General features: G+C 35.8%; 1 protein-coding gene across 4 annotated transcripts in view; it reads left to right on the plus strand.

Moving 5' to 3' along the window:
- Positions 1-17979, plus strand: part of WDR7 (WD repeat domain 7) — a 401067-nt gene that overhangs the window by 187134 nt on the left and 195954 nt on the right. For all 4 annotated transcript variants that reach the window (XM_053571628.1, XM_053571626.1, XM_053571629.1 and 1 more), the window contains one exon: positions 9394-9507. In XM_053571628.1, coding sequence (XP_053427603.1) covers positions 9394-9507 — 114 coding nt within the window. The remainder of the gene's footprint in view (positions 1-9393; positions 9508-17979) is intronic.

The raw sequence follows: 17979 nt of genomic DNA on the forward strand, positions 1-17979 counted from the left end.
GAAACTGTAGTTACTCACATACTCCCTTACTGTTAAATTTTACTTCATTTACAGTAAATGTTCATATCAAATTGTTGCCTCCAGTATATTTTAATTGGACCACTGGAAGATCACAGTTGTGAGAAACGGATAAAATATAAGTATCTTCTATTCTTTTGGTTCTATTTTTCAATTTCAGTGGAAATCTATGTTACCATGGGAATGAGAAATATAATTTTGCTTAATGTTTATAAATATCCTTCTTCGTTCTTCATCCTAACAATATTGTTTATTACTTACACCTAATCTTCACTAAAACAATAAAATTATAATGAACTGCAGTGGGTTTAAAATTCCAATACTGGACAAAGTGCTGTATTTTAAATATTACTATACTAAAATTTAGTATTTTATTCTTGGTTTTCAAGTTAATCCCATGACATTATAGTTTCTAAGCTAATACTATTTATTATTACTCGGATATAGTTAGCCAATTGGGAAAAAATTTATAAAGGTCATTTATAAGCTGATGAAAGGTAAATTTTGGAATAATATATCTGATTCTACTGCTGGAGACAGGTGAATATAGTTTCATTCCATTGATTTTGAAGACTGTATTTCCCTATTTATATTTAACAAACTTTTCTAAAGTGATTAAAAAGTATTCATGCGCATGGGGAGTTTTATTTCTGTAGAGCTCTCAGGATGAAGAGGGAGCCGTGAAAATCTCAGAGTCGGGTTCTCCTGTCCTTTAAGTCTCACTTCTGCTGCTGGCCACAACCCCCCCTCTTCCCTTTTACTACAGTGTTCTCCTCCATTCCACTTTTCTTAATTGGCCCTTGATTTGCAGTGTAGAACTCACACAGAACTATTGTCTGGTATAATGGACATACACTTCTTTATTCTGTGCAATCTGGATTTGGGGATTCACTGCCTGTTGTTTAAAGTTTCACATCTTTCCGTTAATTTATGGTTATCTCTTTACTCTCTTCATCTCTTTCTTATATCTTTTTATTGTATCTTTTCCCTAAAACACCCTTACTGTTGTTCTCTAGTACATTTAAATAACACAATCTGTACCATGGAAGAGAAGGTATTCAGTCCTATTCAAGGTGTATTTATGGAACCTTTATGAGATATCCATCACTGCCAAATATTTTAGAGATGCCCAGAAAGTCTTCTTAGAATGTATGGTATAATTTGACAAATAAATTTATTTATTTACGTTGAGTACATAAGAAATACCAAAGTATCACCATATAATTAATTGACAACATTTGTAACATTGATTATTAACAAACTGACATTTCCATATAAGCATTTTCTAATTCGACTCTTTTTCATATATCTAAGAAATATTTCATCTTCTTTGATGTTAGATAGCGAGGAAGTGATTTTTATGCTGCAAAAAGCTTAGGCTTTTTGTATCAGGAAGAAAGTAAAACACTGTTTCTGGTCTCTGTGTTTCTTTGAAAATAGCATTGTATTCTGGCATAATCTTCCATTCTCTTTTGTGACAGTGATGTAGTACCTTCCATTGTATCTTTTTAAAAGTTAAGTTTATTAAGGTATAATTGATGTACGTAAAATTCATACTTTTAAAAGGTATAGTTCTGGGAGTTTTGAACAAATGTGAATAGTTATATATCCACTCCCACAATTATGACACAGATTACTTTCAGTATTCTAAAAAATTTGCTCTACCTCTTCATAGTCAATCTTTTTATGACACACCTGTCCCCTGGCAACCAGCGATTTGTTTTTTGTTTTGCCTTTTGCAGAAAGTCTAGGTACTGACTAATACTGTGGTGATTAGAAATAACCAAACTATGGTTCAGAAGGTTTTTAAATGTTATATCTTCTTTTATAGATAATGATTACTATGCTTAGGGATATTAAATAATGGCTTTTAATAATCTTTTACCATAACTACATGATTGAGAAGTTCAAAAGGAACAGCATCTATCATTTCCTTAAACAGTTAAAGTTAGTTTTAAATGAGCACTGTCATTTGGATTTGGAAGTTGAGTGTAGTGATTTGTTTTGCCCATTCTCGGGATCTCTTTTCCTTTACTATCTCCCAGAAAAGGTTAAGCAAACTAAGTAGTTTGTTACCATCACAGTGCCAGTCTTATGGGAATTAGGATATTTCACTGATCTTTAAAAAGTGAAATGTATGTAATTTTGAAGTAAACAAATCGATCGCCTTTTGTTGATTTTAACAAAATAATACTGAGATTTTTTTATTATTTATTTATTCATTTTCGAGACACAGTCTCACCTTGTTGCCCTTGGTAGAGTGCTGTGCAGGGACTACAGGTGCCTGCTGTAACACTGGCTATTTTTAGAGACAGGGTCTCGCTCTGGCTCAGGCTTGTTTTGAACCTATGAGCTCAGGCAATCCGTCTGCCTCGGCCTACCAAATGCTGGAATTAGAGGAGTGAGCCACCGCGCCTAGCCCCAATACTGACATTTTGACTGAGGATTAATGTAATTACAAATATTGTAAAAATTGAGAATGTAGTTTAATCTTTTTTTTAAATCAAAACATGAAACATCAGGCCTTCTTGAAACAAGAAAATATTGAGAGGCAATTTTGCTTTCTTTTTTTTTTGTTGTTCTTTTTTGAGACAGAGTCTAACTGTGTCGTCCTGGGTAGAGTGCTGTGGCATCACTGCTCACAGCAACCTCAAAACTCCTGGGCTCAAGTGATTCTCTTGCCTTAGCCTCCGGAGTAGCTGGCCACAATGCCAGGCTATTTTGTTATTGTAGTTGTCATTGTTGTTTGGCAGGCCCAGGGCTGGGTTTAAACCCACCACCTCTGGTGTATGTGGCTGGCACCCTAGCCACTGAGCTATAGGACGGAGCCTTGCTTTCTTATTGTGTAAGTGTTTCCTGTGGCTTCTTTTTTTTTTTTTTTTATTGTTGGGGATTCATTGAGGGTACAATAAGCCAGGTTACACTGATTGCAATTGTTAGGTAAAGTCCCTCTTGCAATCATGTCTTGCCCCCATAAAGTGTGACACACACCAAGGCCCCACCCCCTCCCTCCGTCCCTCTTTCTGCTTCCTGTGGCCTCTTTCTTCCCTCTCTCTTCAGCTGTATGGCAGAGAAAGTACCAGGAGGGTACACAGACATACCACAGATGCTTGGTGGTTCTGGAACGTCAGGAAAGCAAACCTTTTAAAAAGCAGCTTTGCTGATGTATAATTCATTTGCCATTAAAATCACCCTTGAAGATGCATAATTCAGAAGTTCTTGACTTATTTTAAGAGTTGTACAACCATCACCACAATCAAATTCAGAACATTTTCATCACCCCAGAATGAACCCCCCAGATCCCATTAGCATCACTCCCTACTCCCTCCGTCCCTCTCTCCCAAGGCTAATCTCATCTACTTTCTGCCTTCATAGATTTGCCTCTTCTAGACTTTTCATGTGAATGGAATCATACGATAAGTTAACTTTTGTAACTGACGTCTTTTGCTTAGCGTAATGTTTCAGTGAATGGAAATCTGTATTAATTAATCTGTATTCAGTTAATCTGTATTAATAGCATGTGTAAATAGCATGTATTAGATCTTCATTTCCTTGTATTTGCTATATAGTATTCCATTGTGTGAATATATCACAGTTTATTTATCATTCGATGGATGCTGGCTTGTTTCCACTTTCTGGCTTTTATGAATAATGCTGCTGTGAACATTCATGTACAGGTTTTTGTGGGGATACAGGTTTTTATTCCTACTAGTGAAACTGCTGGGTCATGTTTCACTTTTTGTAGGAATTGCCAGATTGTTTACTATTGAGTTTTGGAAGCTCCTTATATAGCCTAGTTACTAGCCCTTTGTTGGATATGTGATCTGTTTATCTTTTCTCCTAGTCTGGAGCTTATTTTTTCATCTTTTGATAGGGTCTTAGGAGAGCAAAAGTTTTTAAATGTTAATGAAGTCTATTTTGCAAGTTTTTCATTTTAAGAATTATGCTTTTGGTGGCAATTCTAACTTTAGGTATCAAAGATTTTCTTCTAAAATTTTTTCTAAAATTTCATGTTTTTTGTGTTTTACATTGAAGTCCACGATCCATTCTGAGTTAACTTTGTTGATGAGGCATGACCCACAGGTTCATTTTTTGCTTGTGGATATCCAGTTGCTCCAGCCCATGTTTTGAAGAGATCGTCTTTCTTCTGTTGAATCGATTTTGCATCTCTCTCTAAAATCACCGGGCGTGTTGGTGTGCGTCTGTTTCTCAGTCTCTATTCTGCTGTGTTGACCTACGCGTTTATTACTCTGCCAAAGCCATGTAGCTTTAAATACTTTATGTAATAAGTTTTGAGGTGGGGTAGACTGATATTTTTTCCTGCTTTATTCTTTTTTTGAAATGGTTCGATTCTATTTCCTTGATCTTTTTTGTAAATTAGAATAATTTTATTTATATTTTCAAAAAATCTTGCTAATATTTTGATTGGAATTGCATTAACCCTACATAGCAATTTTTGGAGAATTGATATCTTTTGTATGTTGAATCTTCTAATCCATGAACAAGTATTTTGGAGGCTTTTGGTGATATGTCAGGATTTTACAAGTAGACAATCATTTTATTCTCAAAGAGGGTGTATTAGGGTTCTCAGGAGAAACAGAACCAACACAACAGGGTAGATAGTAGGTAGGTCAATAGCTAGGTAGGTAGATAGATAGAAACAGAATCACTATAATAAATAATAAATGGATAGATGGATAGATGGATGAAATGGAATTAGGGGGACTGGTTTACATGGAGGCTAAAAAGTCTCATGACAAGCCATCTACAAGTGGAGACCCGTGGAAGTCAGTGGCAGGGTCCAGTCCAAGTCTGAAGTCTTCAAACTAGAGAAGCCAGTGGTTTGACCCTCAGTCTGAGGCTGAAGGCCTAAGAACCTGGGGGCCACTGAGTGCAAGGCCTGGAGTGCAAACTCTGGAGAACGGAGTGCTAATGTCCAAGGGCAGGAGAAGGATGATGTCCGAGCTCTGGGAGAGAGAAGAAATTCACCTTTGCTCTGACTTTGTTCCATCTGGGTTCTCAACCCATTGGACGGTGCCCGCCCACATGGAGAACAGATCTTCCCCCCTCAGTCCACCAATGTATAGTCCTGTCTCCTTAGGAGACACCCGCACAAACATACCTGGAAAGAATTCTTTATCAGCTATTGAGATGTCCCCTAATCCAATCAAGTTGTCTCCTAATTAACAATCACCCAGGGACAATTATGTCATCCTGTCCAGACTGTTATGTGTTTATTTCCTTCTGTTGTTTTGTTGCATTAGCTAAAACTCATAAGGAGAACTTCCAGTATTATGTTAAGTGAGGGTGGTGAGTGCGAACATCTTTGCGTTATTCCTCATTGTAGAGTAAAAGCATTCAGATTTTCATCGTTAAATACGATGTTAGCTGTAGATTTTTTTTTTTTTTTTTTTTTTTTAGAGACAGAGTCTCATTTTATTGCCCTCGGTAGAGTGCTATGGCATCATAGCTCACAGCAATCTCCAACTCCTGGGCTTAGGCAATTCTCTTGCCTCAGCCTCCCAAGTAGCTGGGACTACAGGTGCCCGCCACAATGCTCAGCTATTTTTTGTTGCAATTTCTTTGTTGCAGCTTGGCTGGGGCCAGGTTCAAACCTGTCAACCTCGGTATATGGGGCTGGTGCCCTACCCACTTACCCACCTTACCCACATACCCAGAGCCACAGGCACTACCCAGCTATAGATCTTTAGTGAGAATTTTCTTCTTTAGCCTGTTAATGTTTTGGAATCTACTTACTGATTTTGGAAAACTAGACGCCTTGCATCCCTGGAATAAGCCCCACTTGGTCATGGTGATTAAGTCTTTTTGTATGTTGCTGAATTCTATTTTGTTATGAATTTTTGAGACTATATGAGAGACATTGGTGTGTAGCTTTCTTTTTTTGTATTTTATTTTTTCTTTTAAGCATTTCATAATTTTTACTTTGTTTTGGAAAGGATCTGTCAAAGGACTGGCTTTAGCATAATTTATGGGTTTTTCAACCTCAGTTACTTTGAGATGTTCATGTTTGCTCGTTAAGCTATCCCAAAAAGAGCTCAATGGAGGGCTTGGTAGTGTTTATAATCAAGATTGTGTGATTCCATGATTTCTCATGGTTATGCTGTAATGTTCTGTGATACATCCCACCCTGGTCCCAGGAACTTAGTCCCTGGAAAGGATTTACTTGGTGGTAAATTAATACCAGAGTTTGAAATCAGAAGACCTAGATCTCAATCCTGGTTCCTGAATTTAGTAGCTGTGTTATGTCAAGCAATTACTTAGTCTCTCTGATTAAATGAGATAAATGTAAATGGATTCATAAACTAGGTAATACATAAATTCCAGCTTTATTTTTATTGAATTATTTTACAGAAAAGGAAAATACTAATAATGATAGTTACTATCCAACCTGTTTCTTAATATTTTTTCCCTATTTTTTCTATCATTTTCAAAATTACCAAATTTTAAGCAAGAAATGAGAATGGGAGATTTCCAAGATTTATATTTTGATTTGATAATACACAATAATTTTTAATTTTGTATTTGTGCAGTATCTCTATTTAGAAATAATGATGTTTACCTTCTTACCTACTCCTGGTAATTATTTTACTGATAGCTGTCTTTAATTAATTAACTTAATACTATTTTCAGTAAGTCCCCTCCTTTATGTTACAATTTTTCTTATAAATCCCACAATAAACATTCTTCTGCAAAGAGGAGCCTTTGTCCTTTTCCATTCATGAAGGGTCGTTCTTTTTTTTTTTTTATGAAGCGTTATTCTTTAGCATTGTTATTTGTTTAAGAGCAACTCTGAACAAATGGTGGTGCCAAAATGGCATACGAAATGACCCCAAATAGAGGTCATTAGGGCTCAAACTGTCTCCTGGTAGGTCCATTTCTGGATCTTTCATGGTGATCAGCGACTATGATTTTTCCTTTTTTGGTAAACCTGAGATAGCAAGGTGAATTTCACATTGAAATGTTTAAACTAACATACCTTAGAAGAAAAGAAGTCCTTACTGTTTATAGTCTTTGGTCTTTAAAGTATTTGGATGGATCTCATATAGGCAGTTGTTGAAGTACTTATTAAGATTTGATTAGATAGCTAAGGCAGTTCTCTATAACAAAAATAAAGCTGGGGGCATCAGCGTACCAGATTTTAGTCTGTACTACAAAGCCATAGTGCTCAAGACGGCATGGTACTGGCACAAAAACAGAGACATAGACACTTGGAATCGAATTGAAAACCAAGAAATGAAACTAACATTTTACAACCACCTAATCTTTGATAAACCAAACAAGAACATACCTTGGGGGAAAGACTCCCTATTCAATAAATGGTGTTGGGAGAACTGGATGTCTACATGTAAAAGACTGAAACTGGACCCACACCTTTCCCCACTCACAAAAATTGATTCAAGATGGATAAAGGACTTAAATTTAAGGCATGAAACAATAAAAATCCTCCAAGAAAGCATAGGAAAAACACTGGAAGATATTGGCCTGGGGAAAGACTTCATGAAGAAGACTGCCATGGCAATTGCAACAATAACAAAAATAAACAAATGGGACTTCATTAAACTGAAAAGCTTCTGTACAGCTAAGGAGACAATAACCAAAGCAAAGAGACAACCTACACAATGGGAAAGGATATTTGCATATTTTCAATCAGACAAAATCTTGATAACTAGGATCTATAGAGAACTCAAATTAATCCACATGAAAAAAGCCAACAATCCCTTATATCAATGGGCAAGAGACATGAATAGAACTTTCTCTAAAGACGACAGACGAATGGCTAACAAACACATGAAAAAATGTTCATCATCTCTATCTATTAGAGAAATGCAAATCAAAACAACCCTGAGATATCATCTAACCCCAGTGAGAATGGCCCACATCACAAAATCTCAAAACTGCAGATGCTGGCGTGGATGTGGAGAGAAGGGAACACTTTTACACTGCTGGTGGGACTGCAAACTAATACAACCTTTCTGGAAGGAAGTATGGAGAAACCTCAAAGCACTCAAGCTAGACCTCCCATTTGATCCTGCAATCCCATTACTGGGCATCTACCCAGAAGGAAAGAAATCCTTTTATCATAAGGACACTTGTACTAGACTGTTTATTGCAGCTCAATTTACAATCGCCAAAATGTGGAAACAGCCTAAATGCCCACCAACCCAGGAATGGATTAAGAAGCTGTGGTATATGTATACCATGGAATACTATTCAGCCATTAAAAAAAATGGAGACTTCACATCCTTCGTATTAACCTGGATGGACGTGGAAGACATTATTCTTAGTAAAGCATCACAAGAATGGAGAAGCATGAATCCTATGTACTCAATTTTGATATGAGGACAATTAATGACAATTATGGTTATGGGGGGGAAACAGAAAGAGGGAAGGAGGGAGGTGGGCGGGGCCTTGGTGTGTGTCACACTTTATGGGGGCAAGACATGATTGCAAGAGGGACTTTACCTAACAATTGCAATCAGTGTAACCTGGCTTATTGTACCCTCAATGAATCCCCAATAATAAAAAAAAAAAAAGAAAAAAAAAAGATTTGATTAGAAAGTTTCATTCCTAAAGTAAATTCTAATGGTGAGATTTGTTGTTGCCATGATTGAGCAATTCCTTTTGATAACCCTATAAAAATACCGATATACCCTACTATTGATTGCCAAATTAGGAATAATGTGGTAGATACAAATTAATAAAAAAAAATATAGTGAAAAATGGAAAGATAGGTGTGTAAGAAAAAGACATTTGTGTGAACTGAAAAATTCTCAAATGATTTACACAATAGGACGTTTTGGCCTCCAGACTGCTTTGCCTGGCCCTTTCAGTTTGAGTTCTTCTGGTGTGGTAATTATCTCGCCCCATCCTAATTTCTTCCTGGAGGTAGCTGATGTCTCTTTTTAGGCAGTGCATTTCAGGTCTCTTAGCTCATCTTTTGTCATTAACCTCCTCCCAATCCCCAAGGTATAAATAAAACTTATATTAAAGTTTTAAAATAGTCTTTCACTTTCTAGATTTTTTTCCCCTTTTATAGCATAATTGTAAATCAGCTGAAGTAACTATAGCAAAAAAAAAAAAAGAAAACATGAAAAGGAATCAAGTAAAAATGTAATTTAGTTGGGCATCCTGTTTCTGTTTTTCCCAGGTCTTGGAGAGAAGTAGATGTAGTAGATAGCAATGTACATATATACATAAAAATGGATGCTTGATTCATTTGTTTGTGCCTCTTACTAATTTTGATGAATATATGTATATATTTATATTTGGTAAGTAAATTAAAAACTTTAAAAATTTTGGTTTACCTTAGTTTTCGCTTTTTAAAATGAAATCTGCAATTCCCACTTGTTTTAGCTGGAGTCACAGCAGAAGCCATGCAGACTATCACCACTACTTCAGAGGCCTCAGGGCCTGAAGCCAAAGTCCAGGAGGAAGAGCATGACCTTGTTGACGATGACATCACCACCGGTAAGTGTGAGCATCTTCAACATAATCTGGACGGAGCTTTGTTCAACATTGCAAAATGTTTTCTAGGTTTTTTGTAGTGGGACTAAGTATTTTGATGGAAAGGGTAGAAACTTGTATTGATAGTGTGTTCAGTTCTATGAGACTCTTTAGCGTCCCTTTTGAGACGATGAAGGAAGTGGAAGTGTTTATTTGGTCCAGGTTTGCTAATTATAGCTGTAAGTGTGAACCTGCTAGCTGTGCACTTGTTTTCTGGAGACCTTTTAATTCAGAGGATCATTTCTAAAGCCTTGGATTATGTAGAGGAATATATGCATTAGGTTATGAAAGATTTTTCAGTTATAAGATAAACTTAAGAATACTGAATTTATAATAGCAATATATACAATACAGCCTAAGGAAACTTACAGATGCTCTTTCTACCTATACTATAGAAATGAATGGTGCTTCTTAAACTTGCTGACCTTGTTTGGATAGTGAACATTCTTATCTCTATAATTGATCACATAACCAGTGATAAATTTTTTATATTTTCAAACCAGTTTCAAATACTGGATCTGCAAATGCATTCAGCTCAACATCTTTGAATGCACAGAGGATAACAACAACCAAGTATAAATATTATTATTGGTATTAAGGTTGATAGAATTTTGTTTTTGCTGTGGATGGTTACAATTTAAAATCTGACTATATGACTATATAAAGTCTACAATTATTATGAAGCAAAATATACTAACTTAATAGTGATCAATAATTTAAAAAGAATCATGCCTAGAAAATACCAGTAAAATTTTCAACAAAGATTAAATGGAGGAAAAAGCATTAAAGGTAGATGGGAATTGTTATTACTTACTTTCTTTTAAAGCTTTGTATGGTAGGTTCTATACTGTTACCTCTTGAATGTCTGTAAATTGTTTTCACTAGGAAGATGTTCAGAAAGCCTAATGATCGCTCTCCTGAAAATGTACCTAGCCTACATTTAAAAACCTATAGCCCCTTGCTTAAAACTAAATATTGCCAGAATTGGGTAGCATTTGGTTTTTAGTAAAAGTGAGGTGATGGTGGTGGCTGTTCCTTGTTACTTTTTAATCCTTTTTTGTTTATAAGCTCATTGATGAAAAATATCATTGAACTTAGGTATAAACAATTTCAGGGACTTCCAACTTTTCTGAAAGTCCTTGGGCACTTTATAGATAATGGAATTTGTTTCAGTAGCTACTAAAGGAAATCTATTTTATTTGCAGATGTTTAAACTAGTTCTTGTTTTATTCAGTTTTAATTACTTTTTTATACTGTTATAGGAATGTCTTGTTATATTTTAAATTCCCTGTAAACTTTAAAAGTGTTGTAGTCTATAAAAGTAGTCGTTTAATTTATAAGAAAAAGTAATTTGTCTTTGCAATAGTGAAATAACTCAATATGCATCCTGGGATAAAAGCTGAAGTTTTGAGGAGACAAGAAAGCATTTTATTTATTTATTTATTTATTTATTTTTTATTGTTAGGGATTCATTGAGGGTACAATAAGCCAGGTTACACTGATTGCAATTGTTAGGTAAAGTCCCTCTTGCAATCATGTCTTGCCCCCATAAAGTGTGATACACACTTTAAGAAAGCATTTTAAATCAGTACATTGAAGTTTTGAATTATTCACTACAAAAGTCATTATAGCATGTGATGTTTTTTATTTTATTGTTAACAAAATCAAGAAACTTAAAAATGCAAACCTAATTTGGAGAGTCAATTGATGTTACTTATATTACATTTTAATCTGTAAAAAGTTTGGTTTAACATGTGACAAATGGCATTTATTAGTTTATTTATTTTATGCCATGGGTACTAGAGGCAAGAATGTTCAATATCCACAGGATTTAAATAACTAAAAAAGGCTTCCTTAACATGTTGTCAAAGCAACTAGCATGCTGGAGTCTGTAGATGGTTCAAGGTACCTTTAGATGGTGTGACTTGATTAAGCTGTGTTATAGATTTTTGTGAGGGTTTAGAAGAAAACCGTATTTCTTTTTATTGACTAGAATCCTGTATAAATAGCATTATGAAAAATATGGTAGATGCATTGACAGAAACCTGTTTAAAGCATACTAATCTTATTTTGGGGTAACCAGCATTGTTGAGTACCAGTACTACAAAAAGCAAATCTGGCCAGGTTGGCCATTCAGATAATTGTCTCGGTTACTTTAAAGGTATTATTCTAATATCTCTTTGTAAAATAAATAGAAATTATATTATGATAGATATTTGCCTGTATTTTGAGTGAATTCTTATGTAGAAGCTATAAAAAGGCTAATGTGCATAGTTGTACTAATTTTATTATTGTAAGTAATCTGACACTTTATTCTTAGAAACAATCTGAGCAAGATACATAAATTCAAACCTGAGGTATGATTTAGTGCTTTCACTGAGACAGAATAAACATTTTCAGAATTTTTCTTTTGGGTGCAAGTGAACCAGGTCGGAAGGCTGTCTTATGAGACTTGAATCTGAATCTAGCAGCCTTTGTTAGTGTTTGCTTTATAAAAGTAAAGAAGCATGGATAAAGCTGTGTAAGTGTTGGTGATGATCAATTGGAACTAATTAAATTTATGTGAAATGAAGAGTCCTAACTGGAAGAGAACAGCTGGAAAAACTAGGAGGAAAAAAATCGGGTCTTGATTGAGACAATTTAAACCTTCACCCCGTCATTTAAAAAGTAGGCTGCAGCTTCTTTCTCTATGTCTCTTTTTAAAGCTAATATTTATTGATCGGCTTCACAAAGTAATGCCAACATGGCTTGGTCAACACACATACTCCATTTTACTTAGCATTCTATCTTAACGTTCATCAATTTTTTTCTTTTAACCACATGTTTTAAATTCATGTCATAGCTATATTAGCCATTTTGGTGGGTTAATACTGTTTTTAATATAAGAAAATATTGAAACCTATTCCACATTTTTTATGTTGGACAGTGTATGCTTAGGAATGTATTTTATTCTTTAATGGAATTATTTCAGGTTTATAAGACTGTACATTTAAATGCTATATATTTCATAATACTCTGTATATCTATTCAACAGCAATAATTTTTTAAAAAAATAATAGTATTAAGATTGTCTCTAGATTACAATTTCATTGTCACAAGAATATTGCTCTGTATATGTGCTTTTGTATGTATACTTTAGAATTATGAACTTAAATGCTATATAGATACATAACCAATATTTATAAATAATGTATTTTTATTTTCCTTATGACATTAATAGGTCCTAACATTAATGGAGTAAATTTCAAAAAAAAAACAAAGCCCAACATAGATAGAAAATATTTTTGATGAATCATAATCTAATTTTTTAAAGATAGACCCTTTATGTGACTCAGTTTTCCTTTATGTATCTTTCATCATGGTAAAGGATGGAATTCTGATTGAGGCTAAAAGGATGCATTCTCTCTCTGTGTTACATTTCAAAACAACCTACCCCTAATTTCAGGCTGAAACAAATTCTGAAAGGGTTTCACACACAAACCTGTGTGTTTGCCTTTAAGAAAGTCCCTCTTTGTCTTTGGTATTGTACCTCTTGTTCAAGGTAACAGGGATGCAAACTGACCATATTAACAGTAATAAATGGTCAAGAGTCGCTGACACTGTCAAAAAGGACAGTCTGATTCAAGATCGGCAGCACTGTTGACAGATTCAACTGCTTAGAACAAAAGCAGCAATGATCCGTAGATTGAAGTGGATACACTGACTATATTTATTTTACTTTTTGATGTATTCTTTTATAAAATTGTAATTACCAACATTTTAATTACCAATTCAGGGGCAAATACATCTCTTCCTATTACTGATAAATAGATGCTCAGAATGAATGCACTTTGCTGCTGCTGTTTATTTAGTGCTGATGGAGCCTGCGTGTGCTGCGTTCCCTCCTCAACCCTCCCCCAGTTGCATTCTATGCACATATATTTTGAGTTCAATTTTTTGCAGTTTTGCATTTTAGTAGTTTAAAGTTTTAAATTTCTGTAAGGACATTATATTTTATGATAAATTGATGTTTGATTTTCTATAGATGTGCCTTTGTGTTTTCTCTTTTTATGGGGGGATGGACAGAGTCCCACTGTGTCACTCTCTTGGTAGAGTCCCGTGCCACCACAGCTCACAGCAACCTCTAACTCTTGGGTTTAAGTGATTCTTTTGTCTCAGCCTCCCAGGTAGCTGGGACTACAGGTGCCCACCACAAGGCCTTGCTATTTTTGTTGTTGTTGTTGTCATTGTTGTTTAGCAGGCTCAGCCTGGGTTGGAACCCCCCAGGCCTGGTGTTTGTGGCTGGCGCCCTAACCACTGAGCTACAGGTGCCGAGCCTGTGTTTTCTTGGATTGTAGAATCAAAGTTTTTTTGTAGGTGGGAACTTAGAGGCTAATTTATCTTACTTTCTCATTTTACAAACGAATAAATTAATGTCATTCTTCCCTGAAGAACTTATATGATTGATGGCCCCAGTGTCACAAGACATCTATTTGACTTTGCGGGTAGAAAAGTCCATGGCATGATTTAACATGGAAAGACTGCACAATAATTAAAAGTAGTAAGACATGTATCATTAATAATATTAATAATATATTGTAGTACTCTTAACAGTCATCCAGTCATTCATTCAATAAACATTTTTGGAGCACTCCAGTGCCACACACTGTTCAGGATACATCCTTGAGTAAAAATAAACATTAATAATTGTCCTGTGGGGGGGGGAGATAATTGTCCTGTGGAGCTACATTCTGATGGGAAGATGCAGACAATGACAGATACACAGTTCGTTAGAAGGTGAGAAGGGCCAAAGAAAGAAGACAAAGTCGAGAGGATGAGAGAAACTGAAAGTATCAATCAACAGCCTTCTGCATATCAAACACTTCATACCTGACTTTTACACAGTCACTTTGAAGTGGATACCAGTATTTTTCCAGCTATTACAAGTGAAGAAGCAAGCTTTGAGAGGTAACTTTTATCGGTTCACATATTTACCAAGTAATAGATCTGGGATTAATATGAGTCCTCCTTGATTCCAAAGCTTATATGTCTTAAGCACCACCTGGAACTTCATATTCTCACTCAAACTCCTTCAACTTTGGAAGATTTTTGTTTTCTTTCTTTTGAAATGGGAGATGATGTCACTGTCTGCCTGTATTACTTATGTCGTCAAGTAACTGCTTTCCTGGGTATCTAATGTCATTACTTACAGGGCAGACTTGTTCTGAATTTAAACCAAGAGATCATCTCCTTTAGGAAAGAAAAAATATCATCACATATTTGTTATTTAAAATTTCAGACATTGTTTAGAACTACTGTGATGTAAGGCTATAAATTGAAGTACATTTTCATAACTAAACAGCCGTTTTATTGCATACTTATAAAATGGAATGTTTGTTGTTCTGTCTAGCTTTCTGAAGTCATCAGTATAAAATGATACTTATATTCATTCACTAAAGTCAGCATCTCTGGTATATTAAGATATATTAATAGCTGAAAATTACTTCTACTCTGAGACTAAATATGTATACATTTTACCACTTACTAAAGATCCTGCTCATAAGATGTATAAAATGGTTTAACATTTGTTCTGACTGAAAGATATGGAATTTATCCTTTAAAGTGCAGACAAGCTATGAAGAAGAAAATACGAGATGTATTATTCAGGAACCAGAAGTGCCTTTTAGTAAACTCAAATGAGACTTCCTCCTGTACCCTTGGCCTTCCTCATTCTTTAACTTACAATTGACAGTCTAGAAAGTAGGACTAGGTTTATGTGAATTTTAAATCACTTGCTCTAAACTGTTATCACGACCTTTGCTTTTGACTTTTCAGTGTTAGCTTCTGTAAAACACACGGGTTTACAGTATTAGGACTCTTTGATAATGGTACATTACTAAAGCTGCGGTTTATTTACTGCACAGTTTTTGTGAAAACAGGTTTTAAGAAAAGGAGAAGTATGGATTTTATAGTCTTCTGAGTGAAATATATAATGTTAAATTGTTTACCTTTTATTCTCTTTTCAAGATGAGGGAATAAAATGTAAATTAAGGTAGTTCTTTTGTTTAGTGTTTAGTGCTCGGCTTTCGTCATATGTTGATAGGGTAATAGAATATTTCTAAATATGATACTTTTTGTATTTGAGTATTTTTGATGTGGACAGTAAAATACAGTAAAACCGATGCTGCATAATACTGAAAAGCATGTTCTTTTCTTGGTTTTCTCTGTGGGTGGCTTACTTCCCCTGCTCTCTGGTTTTAGCCACCCCTTCCATGCCTGTGATTGTCAAATCTGCCTCCTCAACCTCGGCTTCTAAGTGTCACATTCACGTGTCCCCCTCCGCCAAATCCAGAAGCTCATAGTTCTTCCTAAAATTCATCTGCTTTTATATTTATACCTCAAGCATCACTTAAAGGCATCACTAGTGTTGCCATTAATCCCAAAACAGCGCAGGCTAGAAACTGAGGATTGCTCCTGGCTTTCCCACTGTCCAGCTACAGCCACACAGAGTTGGTACCAGTCCTCATAAAGTGAGCCTCGTAAATATCTCTTAGTGGCTTTCCTCTTCTCTGTGTCCACAAAGAATACCTAGTTCCAGACTTCCATCTTTTTTCTTCTTTGGATCATTTTTCTTCTCCCACCACCATCTCCATGTCTTCATTCTCTTGCCCCCCCTTACTCTGAGAGTTCCAGAAGCCCATTTATCACCCTCATTAACACTGTTTAATGACTCCATTGATTATAACCCAAAATCTTAACACCTTAGCAAGACACCTAAGGTTCTTGGAGACCGGGCTGCTGTGGTAACACTGCTTCTGCAGAGCGCCCTGCTGTCTGTCATTCATGCTTTGCAGGTGCTTGTCCGTCTGTTGTAGACTCTCAACCCTCTCACATACCGGGTGAAACTCCAAGAGTTCCCTTAACCCAGCTTGAGTATCACTGTTGTCATGAAGCCCTTCTGAATCCCTTTTATATAATGCCTTCCCGGTTGGGCTTGGATGGATTTCTGCTTTTGGAACATAATATTATATAGCAGTAAGGGCATCTGTAATATTGCTAAATGGTCATTTCACTTGCTCTCTGCAATTCCTATGTGGACATATGATTTTTATCTCTTTGTATTTCAAGCACTAAAATAGTAAGTACCCTGGTACATAGCACCTTGTCAATAAATGTTTGTTGAATGAAAGATGGAATTAATAAATTTAGGCAGTTACTCATATTTCCAATAGCACTTCTTATGTATTAATACTATGAGTTTACTTAAATTTATTTACTAGATACTTAACATAGTTTATGTGTCCTTAACCACCTCCGTATTTGGTGGGTATTTAGTGGCTAAATACCACCAGATTGGTGTAACAGATTGGTGATGGAGTATAGGCTTATTTGCAGGTAAATTATCTCTTGATATTGTGAAAATGAGACTTGGAACAGATCTGAAAACATAATTAGCTCTACTGAATTAGTCAGTGTTGTTTCCCATTTAAAAGTTTATCTTTTTGCCTTAGAAAAAATATGTCTTGAAAATTAGGAGAAGGGTGTGATGCATAGGATTTAAATGAGAACAAATAGGGAAAAAAATGCCTGAAACAAATACATTTTGTGCCATAAATCTCAGTGAGTGGGTAGAACATGGAATGTGTGACTGTGAGTTGCACACATGGAACAGCAGCCGCTGAGGCTGCACAGAGTCCTCTTTGTGGTTCGCATCAACCATGCAGGTCCAGGGGACCAGGGAGGTGTCCTGTGGATGAGCGCCATGGTTTCCTGGAAGTCTGGGAGTGCGGGTTAGGGTGCTGTCTCTTCTTTTTTGCTGGGGTAGCTGTGCCACCTCATTTCTGGGCTCAGTCCTGTGAGTGAAGCCAAAAGTTTCTTGTGGTTTTTCTCGGGGTAGAGATATCAGTGTAACCATTGTTTAAGAAATCCCTCTGGGGCTTGGTGGCCCACACAGGAGAAACAAGGTGGTTCTGTGTGAGCAAAGATGGGAAGGTGGGGAGATACTCGTAGGAAGGAGAGACCTGCAGAGTTTTTCTAGGGGCCTCTACATTTAAACCCATGCTCCTGAAGATGGAGAATGTGCCCTTGGACTGCATGCCTGGGAGTGTGCAGTCTGTGACGTAGCACTCAGGATGCTCGCTTTTATTGTCCATTGAATACTTGAAGTTACACCACAAACTTAGCGTCTTCAAGTGTATTCGTTTAAAGGCCTGGCATGGCGGAAATTGCCTACCAAAAACTTCAAAAGTAAAAGAGGAAAGAGCAAGGACAACAGATGGCTAATACACTCCTTTTGAATGTTCATTTTCCCTTTAAACAAATTTTTCAGGCTTTATAAATGAGAAATCTACTTAATATCAATGTATTTTGACCAAGAAAATTTTTGTATTTAATTAACTAAATCTCACGAATTACCAGAGGTACTATAAGATAAATTACTTTAATCAACTGTTGTCT

The sequence above is a fragment of the Nycticebus coucang genome, chromosome 19 (genome assembly GCF_027406575.1).
Source record: "Nycticebus coucang isolate mNycCou1 chromosome 19, mNycCou1.pri, whole genome shotgun sequence".
Classification (NCBI taxonomy): Eukaryota; Metazoa; Chordata; class Mammalia; order Primates; family Lorisidae; genus Nycticebus; species Nycticebus coucang.